Genomic DNA, 16,062 nt, shown 5'->3' on the forward strand with positions numbered 1-16,062 from the left:
ATGATGTAGAGAAAGATATTTTGGTTGCATTTGTTGATCATTTTCTTGCCCAATCAGTAGATACAACAACATATCATTTTGGCACTTACAAGAAGAAATCCCTCCAAGTGCACTCAGAACTTAACCGATCAATAATAGAAAAGAAGGTTAGAAAGGAAGTTGAAGCCTTCACAGATCAAGCAAGATTCACAAAGGAATTCATTGCTGAAGCAAGAGAAAAGCATGGTTCTCAACAGGTTGAAACATCAATTGTTCCAACCGGTACCCCCACCAGTGTAAAGACAAGAGATGGAAAGGAGAAACCTGTAGAGAAAGAAAAACCAACAACTGTTAAGAAGGAGAAACCAATAGAAACAAAGAAGGAAAAACCTTCTAAGATTTAGTTTCAAAGGAAAGGTAAGATTGGTGAACCTCCTACTGCATCAGTTAAGGATGGTAAAAGGAAAAAGAAACAAGCACAAAAACCGGTAGATAGTGATGAAGAAGTGAGTGAGTTCGAAGGAGAGAAGAAATCCGTAAGGGCCAGTGGAAAAAGGTCAAAGGGTGTTGGTACTTCTACCGTGAAATCTTTGAGGAAACTGGTAACAAAGCTCACACCTCTTAAAAATTTAATACTAAACATTAAAGAGTATGGTTTATTGACTGGTGTGAAGAAAATGTATGATAAGTTTAATGAAGATGAACAAAGTTAGATAGAAGATCCAATTATTTATATGATAAATAAATACAACAAGGCGCTAATTGAGTTGCAAGGGCAAATTCCAAATTCACTGTATAATATAGTTGATGCTAGATGGAAAGCAACCATAAAATAAGATAGGGAATTCATTAAATATTTTCTGAAAAAATTGCAACCTAAAGCTACTAAGGAAGAGCTAGATGAAATTATTGCTAAGGAAAAGTCATCTTTTAGGTAAAAGAAAAGGTTGACAAGAATGTTAATCAAAGAGGCCCAATCAGTCCATGAGGAGACTAAACAAATTTTGAAGAAGGTAGTGGGTCTGATTTTGGATGAAGAGGAAGAATTTAAGGAAGTTGAACCAGATAAGTTTGAGGCTGAAGATCTTCTCGATGGTTTTAAGATAACTGATTTTAAGCCTGATGAAATTATGTTGGATGATCAATCTGTGAACACACAAACTGAACATGAGATTATCCCCAATGATGATGATACTGGTAATGATGAAGATACTGATGCTATTGACAATGTAAATGTATAGGATGTTGATGCTCAAATATTTGAGCAACATGAATAGGAACAGGGACGGGAGAAAAGAAAAATGAAGAAGAAAAGAAGGATGAGAAGCAATTGGTAGTAACTCAAACTGTTGATACACAGTCCCCACTGGTACTAGAAACTAAAAAGGATAAGGAAAGTGAAAATAAAGAGGAGAAGAAGATAGTGAAGATAAAGCCGAAAGTGACCCCTTTATCACTTGATTCTAAAAAGAAAATTTTGGATGAAGATGACGATGATGCATTAAGTATTCAAGGACCCATTAATATATATGCTGAGTTCAACTGAGTTGATGGAGATTGCAACTTCCATGCAATCCCAATGAAAGAACAACAGGATGAAAGAACAACAGAAGGAGACATAAACAATAAGAAGCGTTGTTGAGATTTTGTCAAGTCTTCTACCGAAGATTGATACTGATAAATGTGTTACTCCTATTGACAAGATTAGACAACTTGTTAATGATGCCGGAGAACTGCTGAAATATTTTGAGGATGCAACTTATGTTAGTGTTGAGAAGGATTACAAGAAGAAGAGAACAAAGCACTTAATGACTAACATTGATAAAGGGAAAGTTGCTCTTACTGTCAATAAGGACTATTTGAAAGAAGCACTTGAGACTGGAGGTAAAATACTCTCCAGTGTGGCTCAAATTTCATTATTTTGTGCTGATTTGAAGAAGAAGAAGGAGGAGGAGGAAGTTGAGCAAGAACTTGAAGTTCTTAGTGAGTCATTCAAGCCCCTTAATGACTCTGCTATCAATTTTGGAAAATCAGTTGTTGAACTTCAACATAAGTTGAAAGCTTATGAGAATGAATAGGTTAAGAGGATTAAATCACTGTAGGAATTACAAAAAACAACTGACATCGAAGGTGGAAATCTTGCATAGAGCCTATAAATAATCTGAAGCTATTATTGCAACCCCGGAGATGAGTACCATAGATGCCATGGAGGATTTTGCTAGACAAATCAATACACTTGTAGAGATTACCGACACTATTTTGGAAACCTAGTATAATGATATGAAGCAATTGAAATCATATTTTAGTGATGCTTTTTCTAAGATTGCATTGTAAAAACATTTTGAACTCTTACATCTATATATATGCTATGCAATTTTGATATATTTTTTATGTAAGTGTATGTATTTGCTTCCCTTTGCCATTGTTGTCAAAGGGGGAGTAGTACTATAAGTCTTTTAAATTTTTGTAATAGCATGTAATTTCTAAGGTAGAGTATATGTCATGAAGTCAATTTTTGTATTGCACACTTAGTTGACAAAATTTTTCCTAAGTGTTGCCATCACTACCAAAGGGAGAGAATGCTGGCATTTGACTGAACTGGTAAAGACTATTGGTGATATACAACTAGTAAATGATTGATTGGTGAATGTGATTAAGAGATTGAGATTCATGTTTGATGACTAAGTTTTATGTTTTCATTGATGACAACAATCTTTTTGTGGTCGTCTAAGTCTTAGAAGTCAACTGGTACAAAAGATAGTTTCTGGTAATCAGGATCTCAACCGGTAAACTATAAATAGAGTTGCATTCTGACAACCGGTACTGGTGATTCATGAAGAGTTGGATGATGCAGATGATGGAGATAGGTATTTGGAGCTATATTCATATCCACAGTGGCAGATTCAACTGGACAAGAGAGACTTGATGTACAGAGCAGACATTCTGATGAACACTCAACCGATATTGATATAGTCACTTTAATTGGTAATTAATTTCTTATGTCAGTGGTCGACATAAGTAAAGCATATATTGCATGATTGTCCAGATTCATTGAACCTAGAAAATTTTTCCAAGGTTGTAGCCGACTAAAAGTGATGTTTATAAAAAGTGTGATGAGGTATCAAGTCGATGTGTGTATGAATGTGTATGTGTGTGAGATTGAAGGTAAATGAGGGGAAGTTGATTGTGCAGGTTTTTGTAAAGCTCTGTATGGATGTGTTGTTAAATTTTTGAGGATCTGAAGTGGATCTTATTAGACACTATGGTGTTACATGAATATCATTTGGCTATTGTTTACCTAATAGTTTGCAGTAGTAAAATCCCATACCGGGTAGGTCCTAACAAGCCTTAACTTGTAAATCCCCTAATAGGGTAGCTCTATATCAGAGTCTTAAATCCTCTTGTGAGGTTTATCCTAACAGGTCATAGATCCTAACAGGGCATATTTTTAAGACCTTAACCGGTCAAGGTTTCTATTCTACAAATAGTGAATCTTGTGGGAATTAACTCCGACCATGGTTTTTCCCTTTTGTGTTTCCACATATAAATCTCTTTTATTTTGTGGAATTTATTTCATTGGGCATTAGATTATGTGGTGATATTCCTCTTATGCTTGATAATTTTTAAGTTGTTTAAGTTGGTGATCAAACTCATATTGTTTTTGCTTGCACTGATACACCCCCCCTCTCAGTGCCTTATAAGTTTATCAGCCTAGGTTTAACATAAAAATTCACCCCAAATTCAACTAGCTCATACAAGATGAAACATAAGAAAATTCAGCGAAATTAAGACCAAGGATTTAACTTAACCCTATGTGAGTGTGTGAGAAGACTTGATTGGAAACCTTGCCTATTCTCGTGTCTACAATCCTCCCTAGTGATGCTCTCACTCTCCTCCTAGAGGGAGGAGTAATATTCCCTACAACCATCTTAGAACTATGATTGTAGCTAGGCCATAATAAATAACTATTTTATGTTAAAAATTAGGGTTTCACCATTTAGGTTGATAAAGCCACTAATTTGGATGGGATAACCACAAAACATTAAGGAAATGGAAGTGAACTTGATTGACCCAATCCTAAAAGGACTAAATTCAGATCAAGTTAATTTTTTCCTTGTTAGATTTGAAATTGAATTGTTATTAGGGTTGACTTACAATTCTAGATCTAAGACAAACAATGAAGAACTGATATAAAACAATAACAATGAAATGTTCTAGATATCATGCAGAGTTATAAACCTAGATTTTAGGAAGGAAAATAGATTAGGACATTTGGCAAGAAGTTCAAGATGAGTTGTCAAGACTGAGAGGAGAAGGTTGCCCTAGTCCTCTAAATATGAAGGGAAGACATACTAGATGTTTTCTTGATCAAGATGACACACAAAATCCTCTATCAAAAGGTCGGTAGAAAATCTTAGGACCAAGGTGAGTCATCTGTCTTGCTCCTCCACTTTTCATGCCTTCAAAATCTTATTCTAATTTTCATCATATACATTACCTATTTCCTCTCTCACAGCTCCTTAGACAATTCCTTGCATGTAGAAAGAAGGAAATATGTTTTCTTGATGGGGGTTTGCCTTAGGTCAAACCTCAGTTTAGGATAATTGAAATAGCATTGAATTGAAATAGAATTATTTCTTTTTGAGGGAAAATCTAGATTTGATTTGAGAATACTTGAACTTGAAACCTTGATGAAGTTTTGTTGAAACCTCATGCAATGGTTTGTGATGCAATGTATAATGTGTTCATATAAAGTTGATAATGGATGCTTGAACTTGAATGCTCGATCTTGTCTTGACTTCTCCCTAAATGCTCGATGAGTACTTGAATGGTTTATCATATAGACTTGAATTTATTCTACTAGAGTGCAATTGGGAAATTGCTTATGATTTCCTTTCCCATTTCTAGTTACCAACTAATAAGAGTAGGCTTCTTTTTATACCTAACCATGCATAAATCTTTGAATTTTTAGAGCAGCCTGACATGGACCAAAATTTCTTGCCCACAATTAATTAAATGTCAGAAGGAAAACTAATATAGTTAGAAAGATTTTATTGTTGATTGGTGGTATAATTATTGCCATCTATAGAATCGTAAAGTGTGTCCTTATATACTTTTGTCCTTGCCTAGACCTCACCTTGGTGTTATAGACTCTAGTACTCAATGGCTGCCTTAAAGATAATCATACCATATTGGAATTTATATTTTCAACTCCTTACCTAGCCTTTGTGCTATTTTAGGTCTTGATTAGGAGGACTGGGACACCCATGACATCCTAGTCCTCAGCTAGGACTAGGGCACCCTAGTCCCATCAATCAAAAATCAAAATGGAATAGAGGTTAGGTAGAGATTTGAAAATGTAAATCCCAAGATGGTATGAGGAGCTTCAAGGAAGACAATGAGCACTAGATGGTATAACTCCAAGGTGAGGACAAAGTGAAAATGAAATTGTATAAGGATACAATTTACGATGCTACAAATGGCAACCCTTGTACCACCAATCACAAATAAACTTTTTCCAACTATATCAGTCTCCCTTACTATATCTCTCTCCCCCTTTAAGATCAAAGAAAAAGGATGCAATATTGCAAGCAATACCTTTCTCCTCAACTAAAACTCTCTCCCTCTTTTAGGTAAGACCTTGATAACCACACCATTCACTTGTCCCCCTGAGAGAAAACACCACATCTATCCAAGAGACAAAAGACAAATTTTGATTCCCCCCCTAGACAGATACACCACTTTTAAATGCATATGGTTTGAATAATGAGGGGAAATGAGCCCTAATTTTTGTTGAACATAATCAAAGATATCATTTTCCACTGCATTGGTAAAGATGTCTAAAATTTAATCCTTTGTAGGCACATATTCTAGTCTAACTTCCTTCTCTGTAACCTTCTCTCTTAAGAAATGATACTATATAGAGATGTGCTTAGTCCTTGAATGCATTATTGTATTCTCTAAAATGTTTATTGCAATTGTATTGCCACAAATAATAATAATTACTTCATCATACATCACCTTGATATCTCTAAGAGCTTTCATTATCCACATGAGCTAAGTGCAACAAGTTGCTAGTACAATATATTTTGACTCTATTGTAGATAATGACACTGAATCCTGCATTTTTCTTAACCATGAGACCAACCCATCTCCCAAGAAAATAACACTACCACTTGTACTTCTTCTATCATTAACAGATCCAACCCAATCAACATCTATTTATTCCTTCAAGGTAAAATTATCATCCCCTTTCACAACAAACCAAAATTTGGAGTCCCTTTCAAATATCTGAATATCCTTTTCACTACTTGATCATGAGATTTATTTGGATTAGCTTGATATTTGGAAAGTAAATAGACATCATGCATAATATTTGGCCTTGAAGTAGTCAAATATAATAACCCTCCAATTATAGACGTATATTATTTCTAATCAACTTCTAGAGATCCATCATCCTTACTTATCTTGCAACTAGTAGTCATAAGAGTTCCAAGTAGTTTACAATCCTCTATACCAAACCCTTTCAACATCTCCTTGATATATTTGGCTTGAGAAATGAAAATGACTTCTTCTGACTCAGTCACTTGAAAACTAATGAAAAATGATCACTCATGAATCATTTATATCTCAAATTTTTATGCATTTCTTTCACAAGTCTCTTACATAAACTATCATCTCCTCCAAAGATAGTATCATCAACATACACAAGAACTATTAATAGTTTATCACTTTCAACATTGAAATAAATATTACTATTTGTTGTACGTTTCTTAAACTTTTAGTACAAAAAGTATCCATCCAACCATGTATAACAAGCTCTAGGAGTTTTCTTGAGTCCATAGAGTGCCTTCTTTATTCTATTACCAACTCATTTTATTGCAAAATGTGATGAAAATTTCCAACGAAAGATGCATAATTAGATGTATCATCGAATACCTGTGATATTTAATGTAAAATTCTCAATTTTTTAAAAATTTATGCTCCACGTTCATCGGATTTTCGACGAACGTTCGTCGGAATTTGGATGAATATTTTTTTTAATAAATAAAAGTGTGCTAAATGATTTATAAATGTCTAATTTGATCATCAGATAAAATACACAACTAAACATTAGATTTATGCTTGGACAACAATTATATGTATGTATGTATATATGTATATGAAACCACCTTGCGAGAATTTCATGAAGATATTTGTGGTACACATTCAAGCGGTCCTACTCTATCGAAGAAATTTCTTAAAATAGGATACTATTGGCCAAACATGAAAAAAGAATCCTAGAAATTTGCTAAAAAGTGCCAGAAATGTCAAATTCATGAAAATATTATACATGCACTGGTACAAGAGTTGTAACTATTCACAACATCATAGACATTCTATCAATGGGGACTCAACATTGTGGATAAGATCCAACCCTCCTCCTCAAATGGACACAAGTTCATAATCACAACCACTAAGTATTACACAAAATGGATCAAAGTTGTTCCATTAACCACCGTTACTAGCAAGCAAATATCCTCCTTCATTTTGAACTACATTATCTGTCAATATGACATTCCTAGTTTCTTTATCACTGATAATGGTAGACCTTTAAAAAACCAAGATGTGCAACAAAAGAATCCATATGCAGCATCACTTTTCCACACCTTATTATCCTCAAGAGAATGGCCAAGAAGAAGCTTCAAACAAAACCATTTTGAAAATCCTAAAGAAAGTTGTGAATGATGTTGGTCGTGATTGGCATGTCCAATTAAACCCTGCCTTGTGGGCATACCAAACTAGCACCACACCCCTATCGATGCCACACCATATGCACTTGTGTATGGATTAGAAGCTATTTTACTCATTGAGGTCGAGATACCTTCACTTAGAGTATCATTGAAATGATTCATCCTAAATGAGGAATACCGAGTATCCAGACTGCAAGAATGGGAATTGCTAGATTAATGTCATAAGCATGCTTTGGATAACTTGAAAGCATATCAACAACAAATGTCCATAAGCTACAACCACAAAGTAAGATCAAGAATGTTTCAAGTTGGTGACTTGGTACTAAAAGAGAATCCTCACAATCAACAAGATTGGGAAAAGAAGGGAAAATTTTAATCAAACTAGTTAGGTCCATTCATCATCATATCAACATATGGATCTGGGGCTTAATCAACTATCTACACCAAAAGGAGACCTGTTTGACAAACCTATCAACAACAACCATCTGAAAAGGTTCTATACTTGAGTCATCCAATGCATGGAAAAAGTGAAAAATAAAAAAAATAAAAAATAAAATCATAAAAAAAGGTACAATAAAAGCAAGTAGTGAAAACCTGACAACAAGCGCTATTTGTGATATATCGGCTCTTCCATCTATTAATACATATGTCACACATCCTCTTTTCACTATCATTATTCATATCCATAATAAAAAGTCTCATATACACCTTGGGAATTGCGATAATGCCTCACCATGGCTTGGTGATCATTGCATATATCTACAATCAAAGGGTGTTTCTAAGCTGGGGGAAAAATCTTGAACTCAATGGGGGAAATCCGCTTTGAGCTTAACACGATAGGTGAACAGTAGTGAGAAAACACATGAAAAACAAAGATTACAAAGAGCCTCAACATTGAACATAAATCACAATTTTTGAAACCAACAATCAAACTCAACATCAAGATCTGTAAAACAAAATTCAATGGATGATCTATTCTGAGTCATGGTTTGATCACTTTGGCAGGAAAGTTTTGACTTTGGTGTTTTAATTTTTGTTATCATATCTCCTAAGTGTCTCAAGGATGTCTTAAACTAGAGACACAAGAAAGGAGAATGATATTTTTCTTTGTCTATTGTATGTGAGTTGATCAAAATTACTATGCAAATTTATCGCAGAACATGATTGGTAACATATCATTGAGGACATTTTGAATTTTCATAAAAAAAGGGTAAACTCTTGTCTGTTTTATGCAAGCAACACTCAGGTCATATTGGTTCAAATATACCTTGATTCTTGTGTCATCTTGCAATATCAAAATCCATGTAAGTTGTACTCAGGTCATCATGGTTCAAATATGCCATTGATGTTTGTACTAACTTCCAACATTTCAAAAGCTCAGTGATGATAGAAAAGGGCACAAGAAATTGACGAACAAAATGACAACATTGCATTATTAAACTTGCATGGTTAAAATCATCATTCATATCATTACATTTAGTTGCATTCATTATCATTCCAGTTAATTTCATTTCAAATAAATACATTCATCCATATCATTTAAAATCTAGTAAAAATTTGCATTTACATTCATCCACATCACCTCAGTATATTTTTCACATTATCATTACATTCATTAAACAATCATGCATCATCATAGCATTAGTACACAAGCTAATTGCATCATTCCATGCATCGCACCATCATAAATAACTTGCATCATCGCATACGCATAATCAAACAACATCATGAAGCATTAGCATACACATGAATTTCATCATTGCATCCATCACATCAGCATACATCACATATAAAATAAACATCGCCATACATGCATTCTCATATAAGCTATATTATCCAAGAAAAATCTATACTCTACATTGCATAATCATCCTCATGTACAAATTTCATCATTACATTATCATACACATAACCATCATATAGGCATCTAATGCATTTAGAATAGAAATCATATAACATAAAGCACATAGACATCTCATGCATAACAAAAATCAAATGAATAAATACATCATAGAAATAAATCATAAACACATCTTAAGCACATAGAACATAAATTAAATGCATCCATCATATGTAAAAGCATCATCATATATAAAGCATATAAGCATCACATCATCAAGAATGTAGACAACATATATATCCAAAATCGCCATTGCATCTCGTATAATCTGAAAAAATCAAGTGTGCAATAGTATCATGTCAATATAAGAGATACATTAAAAAAGAGAGGACTCATATCATGTCCGAATAAATGTGTATATACATAAAAAATCTGTGGCACATATGACATGAGGAGCTAAATTGCGCTCCCCCTTGAATTTGTCGGTCTAGCCGACCTTCCTGCTGCTATGCTCCCAACACTTGGATCTCCACTAGGTGGATCTCTATGCAATTGCCCTATCACTCGTCGGCTCTCAGTCCGTGACCGAATGCGTCTTGACCTGGTGCCACTGGTTTATGCATAGCTTGATGCTCACTGATCCGTGGGAACGATCACATAATATAGCTGCCTGTAGTACTCTATCTCTCAGTGGCAGTGTCCCTCTCTACAATGATGACATCTCTAGAAACAATGGTTGTATCTCTCTCTGTTGTGAGAGAGGCAATCTGCCCTTAGGCCTGAGCTAATTGCCCCTATACTTGTTTAAGTTGTGTCTAAAGATGTTGTACTGAGGGCTGCAACACACTAATTTGAGTCTGCTGATGGTGAACAGATACTCTAATTTGAACCTGTCTAGGAGCTTCCTACTATGATCCTATCTCTTTCTACTGAGGGGGGACCTATCTAGAAGTACCTGTTTCCCTTGTAGCCTTATTGACAACCTCTCTTGTACCTATTCTCTATGTAGGAGGGATTTTCGATCTCCTCCTCTATGGTACTCTTCTCTCCAAGCCATCCTTGAAACTGCTCCCACCTGTACCACTTGCCCCATCCTCCAACTCCTCCTCCTCCTCCTCATCATCATCATTTCTGCACCGACGAACCCCCTTAGTTGTGGTCTATCCTCATCCTCATCCAGAGTAGGCACTGACTTAGCTGGGTCAGATAATCTAGGCACCGCATGAGCTACAAAGTATTGACAATACTTGGCAGTTGTCCCAACATCAATCACACCAACTGCGTAATCCTAGGTCTATGCACCTAATCCAAAGTACTCTTTATAAGTTTCCTCATATGAAATTGTGGGCGCCCACTTTGGAACATCCTGCTGTCTGTAAGTATATGCATAGGCTCCCTTTGGTAATCCCTGTATGCGACCATATTGCCTATACACCTGTATGTGAAGAAACCTCTCAATAATGAATGGTGTCTGTCCAATCAAATATCTCGAGGTAAAGACATATGACATCTCTGTCGCATCCTTCAGCCACAAATAACAGTCTAGATACAACCTCCATATCACTGTGTCAAGATCATCAAGAACCCGGTGCCAATACTCCAATTTTCCTAGATTCTGCTGGACAACAACTCTTGTGTACCCAGAAACATATGGCTTGTCGACTGGTCTATCTCTATCTGCCAAGGGCCGGGTAACAGTTATATGCTCCTAGGCCCAAACCTATAGCAATGTGACCGCGACTGATACACTGGTAGTTCTCTGACACACCACCTCATGAATCTCATGATATAAATATGCAGGCATGCAAGAGCCCCATGCATACCTCTTGCCCTCTGTGATCACCATCTCTAGTACTATAGCCCATCCAACTAAGAGTCGATTCGATCTATGATTGGGACATAAGAAAGCTCAAACAAAACTAGTGAGTATGGATGGAAGTGGCTCATACATATCGACCATCTCCTGCCAAGGGATCTCATAACCAGTAATCTGATCATCATAAAACACTTGCCTCAGTTCCTCTATACCTCCCTCAGTGTAGTCATAAGGAACCAGGTCTCCAACCATGAGGATCCTCAAAATTTGGTAAACATCCTCTGGTATCACCATCATGTCACCAGTTGCCAAATGGAATGTGTTGGTGTTGCCATGCCACCACATACCCAAAATCATCAATAAACCCCTATTAGTCATGTACCGTGGCATGTCAACCAAGTTCGATAATCCACATCTATCGATGATATCTAGATCAGCCTGCACTAGGCAGGGGATCAATCTCCAAGTCTTTAGCAATCTCTCCCAAGACTGTAGAACTCCTAAGTTCTCCTACAAATCAAAACATATCGCAAATCAACTTTTCATCAATCAAATGAATCTATAAATCTAATTGATTCATGGAAGATTTCAATAAACTCTCATTAAGCTCATATCATTGATTCTCATCTATTATGAGGTCAATCATCAACTCGATCTATCAGTCTAATCAACTCATTGGAGATTCCAATCAATCTCGGTGAGCACCTATCATTGATTCTCATTCATCATGAGGTCAATCATCATCTATTCTACCAAGCATCAACACAACAAAAGCTGTCACGATCAAACATATTAAATAAAAACATCAATGTTTTTATCACTAGAACAATGTTTCTATGTGCCGAAATCATCAATGCGCTAGAAAAATCGGTCTATGCGCTAAAACCTACTTCAAATGCACTATTCTAATCTATGCACTAAAACAGTCCATGATTGTGCTACTCTAGCCAACTAATGCGCTAAAATCACATATGTGCTGAAAGATCCTATCATTACGCTGTCAAATTAATCCTACGCACTAAAACTCTATATGCGCTAAAATAGACTATTAATGCGCTAAATCTCCTCCCTACTAATCTATATGCTAAAATAGAAAATAAATAGCCCTATTCGTAAGCACTAAAACGACAAAAACCGTGTGTAAAAACATAAAACAAATGTGCTAAATTTTTTGAAAAATTCATAAAGGTGCATTTTTTGAGGCACTTATTGACATTCCATATGCGGCGGGTCGTTGATATCACCTAGCTCACTTGAATCGGTGGGTGTGGTATAGAATTACCATTTTGGCTCTAAGCTCTCTTTTCAAATGCCAATGCACAAATGAAATCAAATGACCTATCTTTTTCACTTTTTACCTTATTAAGGGTAAAAAAAGTGGGTATTAAAGTGGGGTGCCTTTTTCCACTTGCATAGTCAATCTAATCAGCTGCGTAAATCATTTTTTTTTCAAGAGATGAATCGGGTTGAAAAATCATAAAAATTTAAAAATTCTTAAAATATCTTTTTTTTTTGTTTTTTGAAAAATCATTAAAATTTTGCAAACCTGTCAAACTTTGAAAAATCGTCAAAAAATCCTAAAAATTCCAAAATTCATTTGATTCATCTCCTGAGGGGGCATACTTGCATCATTATCCGACAATCAACGTCTAGGGCAAATCAAAATTTTTATCAGTATCATTAAGCAAATTTTTCTTTGAATCAATGTGTCGCCACACATCACTTCAAAGAGGGGCAAAATGTAGACACATAAATATATCCAATTAATTAAATAGATATTTTTATATTTATTTATTTATTTTTCTAGCATTCCTCTATTAATTAAATTCACATTTAATTAATTAACTTACCTTATACTCTTCTATTTAATTAAATGAATTTTATAATTTATTTAATTTAATTCACTAATTGTATTCTAACTATTAGTTAAATAAATAAGTCTATTTATTTAATTAATCATATCCTCCTTCTCATTTAAATAAATTAAAGATTTATTTAAATAAATCCAAATTCACACGCACACTTAAATAAATAAGCATTTATTTAAATCCTATTTATCTTCACCCACTTGCATTCTCCTACAATGCCCACTTGCTCACTAATTTTCTTCTAAACCCTTCTAAATTAGCATAATCCCCTTCTAAGCACTTGCACATTCCTAAACTAAGGATTATGAAGGAGTCACTTCTCTAAAACAATTAAGGCTCTTACATAGCATTAAAAACCTTTTTCTCTTCAACAAGTTAAACCTCAAAGTCTCTTCAAGTCTTAAAGGCTTTGGTCCATCTAACCCATCTTTGACTCTTGGTTAGAGACTTTTACCATAACCTTACCATCCAAGGTAACCCTCAAGTCTCTTCAAGCATTTAATATTTTGACTAAGGTATCCCTTTAACTCTTGCACATTCATTTACCCCTTGGATAAAGCCTTTATCCAATAACTCAACCACCCAAGGTAGCCATCATGTCTCTTCGGTCATTTAATGCTTCGTCCCTCTGCTCTCAAGCCTTCTCATGATGCCACTTGTCACCATTGCATTGGTGGAAGTTGCAAACATGGATTGAGGATCAAGCCCCCCCAATTCAATCCTAGCCCTTGCTAAGCCAAATCAATCCTAGCCATCCAAATACCCATTTCCTCTATAAATAGAGCTCATCCTTTCATTATTAGGGATCCAGGTTTTTGTCTATCGAATTTAGTTCTATCTATATTTTGTCCCTAATTGTCTCTCTCAAATGCATATCAATCATATTAGATATCAAACATTTTAGAAGAATTTTAGATCATAATCTCATTTTTTTAACATAGTAATCTCATGATCATAGATCAATTATAGTAACATTGTCATTATCTCATTATATCTTAATTGCATAGCATATAGATCATTTTATCATAGCCCTCATCCTTTAAGTTGTCATTTTGAAAGTTAAGTACTCAATGATCTGAGAGCCAAATCATGACTCGAGGAATCCTTGGAGATAGAGAATAATGGAACTCCTTAGAAGGATGGTTTGCTTAATTGATTTTTAATTACATATTTTTATATAATATTTCATTGGGCATGTCACTTATATTTTGATCATTTGATAGTCACACTTTTGTGCACACACTATCTAAGGAGACAAAAAGGGGCTTGTGTAGAGGATATAAACACAAAAAAATCAGTGTTGGAGGTTGTGAGGGGAGAGGTATTTCCCAAATTATTGAGAAGGGGGCAACATAGTGGTGACAAAGGTGGTAGTGAGAGAGGACAAGGTTGACGAGAATGTGAGGAGCCAATGAAGTCTCTGTTTGTGGTGGTGTTTGTAGATTTTTAATGTATTTATAAGCTGGATAAAAAAAATTTATTTTATTTCACTACAATCTTAGTATCCATTTTGGAATTGTATTTTTTCCGAATTGTTTGAGAAGCAAGAGGTTGTCTTATATTGTATTAGCTATATCAGAGTGAGAGTTCTTGAGTGTGCAGATAGAAGTAGCGATTGGAGGCAGTTTGCACTAGCTGTTGAGGATTGGGTTGTGTGGGAGATTTGTTGTATGTGTACATACAACTTGCAAGAAGAACTTTTAAGAGGGTTTGAGGAGTTGAGGGTCCTGTAGGTGTAAACAGATCACCTAATTTGATGAAGTTTACATATGAAAAGACTAAGGATTTGAAGATTTGTTACGAGGCTTTATGAGGCCTTGAATATGGAATTTAGAGAACTTAGAGAAAAATGACTTTTGTCATTAGATGGATTCTTAGGATTCCTAGACTTGTGAAAATTAGAGAGAGAGCAAGAAGAAATAAAGGTTAGAATGATAGAGTTGAAGAAACATGTGAAATAAATAGAAGAAGAGTTGGAAATGAAAAGAGCCCTTGATCACAAAAGAGGTGATGATGATTTTTATTATTCTAATGACGTTTGATTGCAGGAAAGAAAGAAGATGCAAAAGAGTGTCATGTACGTGACAGTGAAGAAGAAGAAGAAGAGGATTGATGAACCTAAAGTTTGTGAATGTTTATTATAAGACACAGAGGATGAAAATATAGAGGTTGCAACAACAACATAAGAGTTGAGAGAAATAGAAGAAATTTAAGGATAGAACTATCGAGTTGCAACCGTAAAAGAAAAGGTAAAACTTATATTTTGCGAATTTATTAATGATTCTGATTTGCCTGTAAATGACGTGGAAATGGAAAGAAAAAAAGATGATTTGTTAACGAGGATTGCAGTAGTGGAGGTAGAATGGAACGCATTGGTTTCAATTCAAAGGGATGATGGAGTTACATGTCTTGTTCAAGGCATGAAAGAAGATAATGAAGTTGAAGTTGTAGCAAAGGTTGATCGAGGACTTAATGAAGACAACCCATTGCTTGGAGAAGAGATCGCTCCAAATGAAGACAATGAAAAAGAAGACGACTTACATGAGGAAGTTGTAGTTGTAGTGAGAGGTGATGAAGAAGATGTTGCAGTAGAATAGGTAATTGTTTATGAATTTTGTAATAAATAATTTAAGATGGATTTGTGTTTTGCAGTGAGTAAAAGGGAGGATAGTGAAATGACAAGGTGAAATACAAATGTTGCATGTTTGTATGTGGAAGTTATGAAAGATTGTACAAGTGAAACTTGGTGGAGGAGGTTGGTTCATGGTGGATTTAAATCCATAAAAGATAGGAGGATTAGAGAGGATATCTGGTAGAGAAAGGTCA

At 35.1% G+C, this 16,062-nt stretch overlaps 1 protein-coding gene across 1 annotated transcript; it reads left to right on the forward strand.

Annotated features, from left to right (window-relative positions):
* The first annotated feature begins 935 nt into the window (after positions 1-935).
* Positions 936-15,349, forward strand: LOC131874956 (helicase SWR1-like). Its single transcript, XM_059218920.1, has 3 exons — positions 936-1,176; positions 1,263-1,484; positions 15,285-15,349. The coding sequence occupies exons 1-3, from the start codon at positions 936-938 to the stop codon at positions 15,347-15,349; spliced, it is 528 nt and encodes a 175-aa protein (XP_059074903.1).
* Positions 15,350-16,062: the final 713 nt, after the last annotated feature.

The sequence above is a fragment of the Cryptomeria japonica genome, chromosome 4 (assembly GCF_030272615.1).
Source record: "Cryptomeria japonica chromosome 4, Sugi_1.0, whole genome shotgun sequence".
Classification (NCBI taxonomy): Eukaryota; Viridiplantae; Streptophyta; class Pinopsida; order Cupressales; family Cupressaceae; genus Cryptomeria; species Cryptomeria japonica.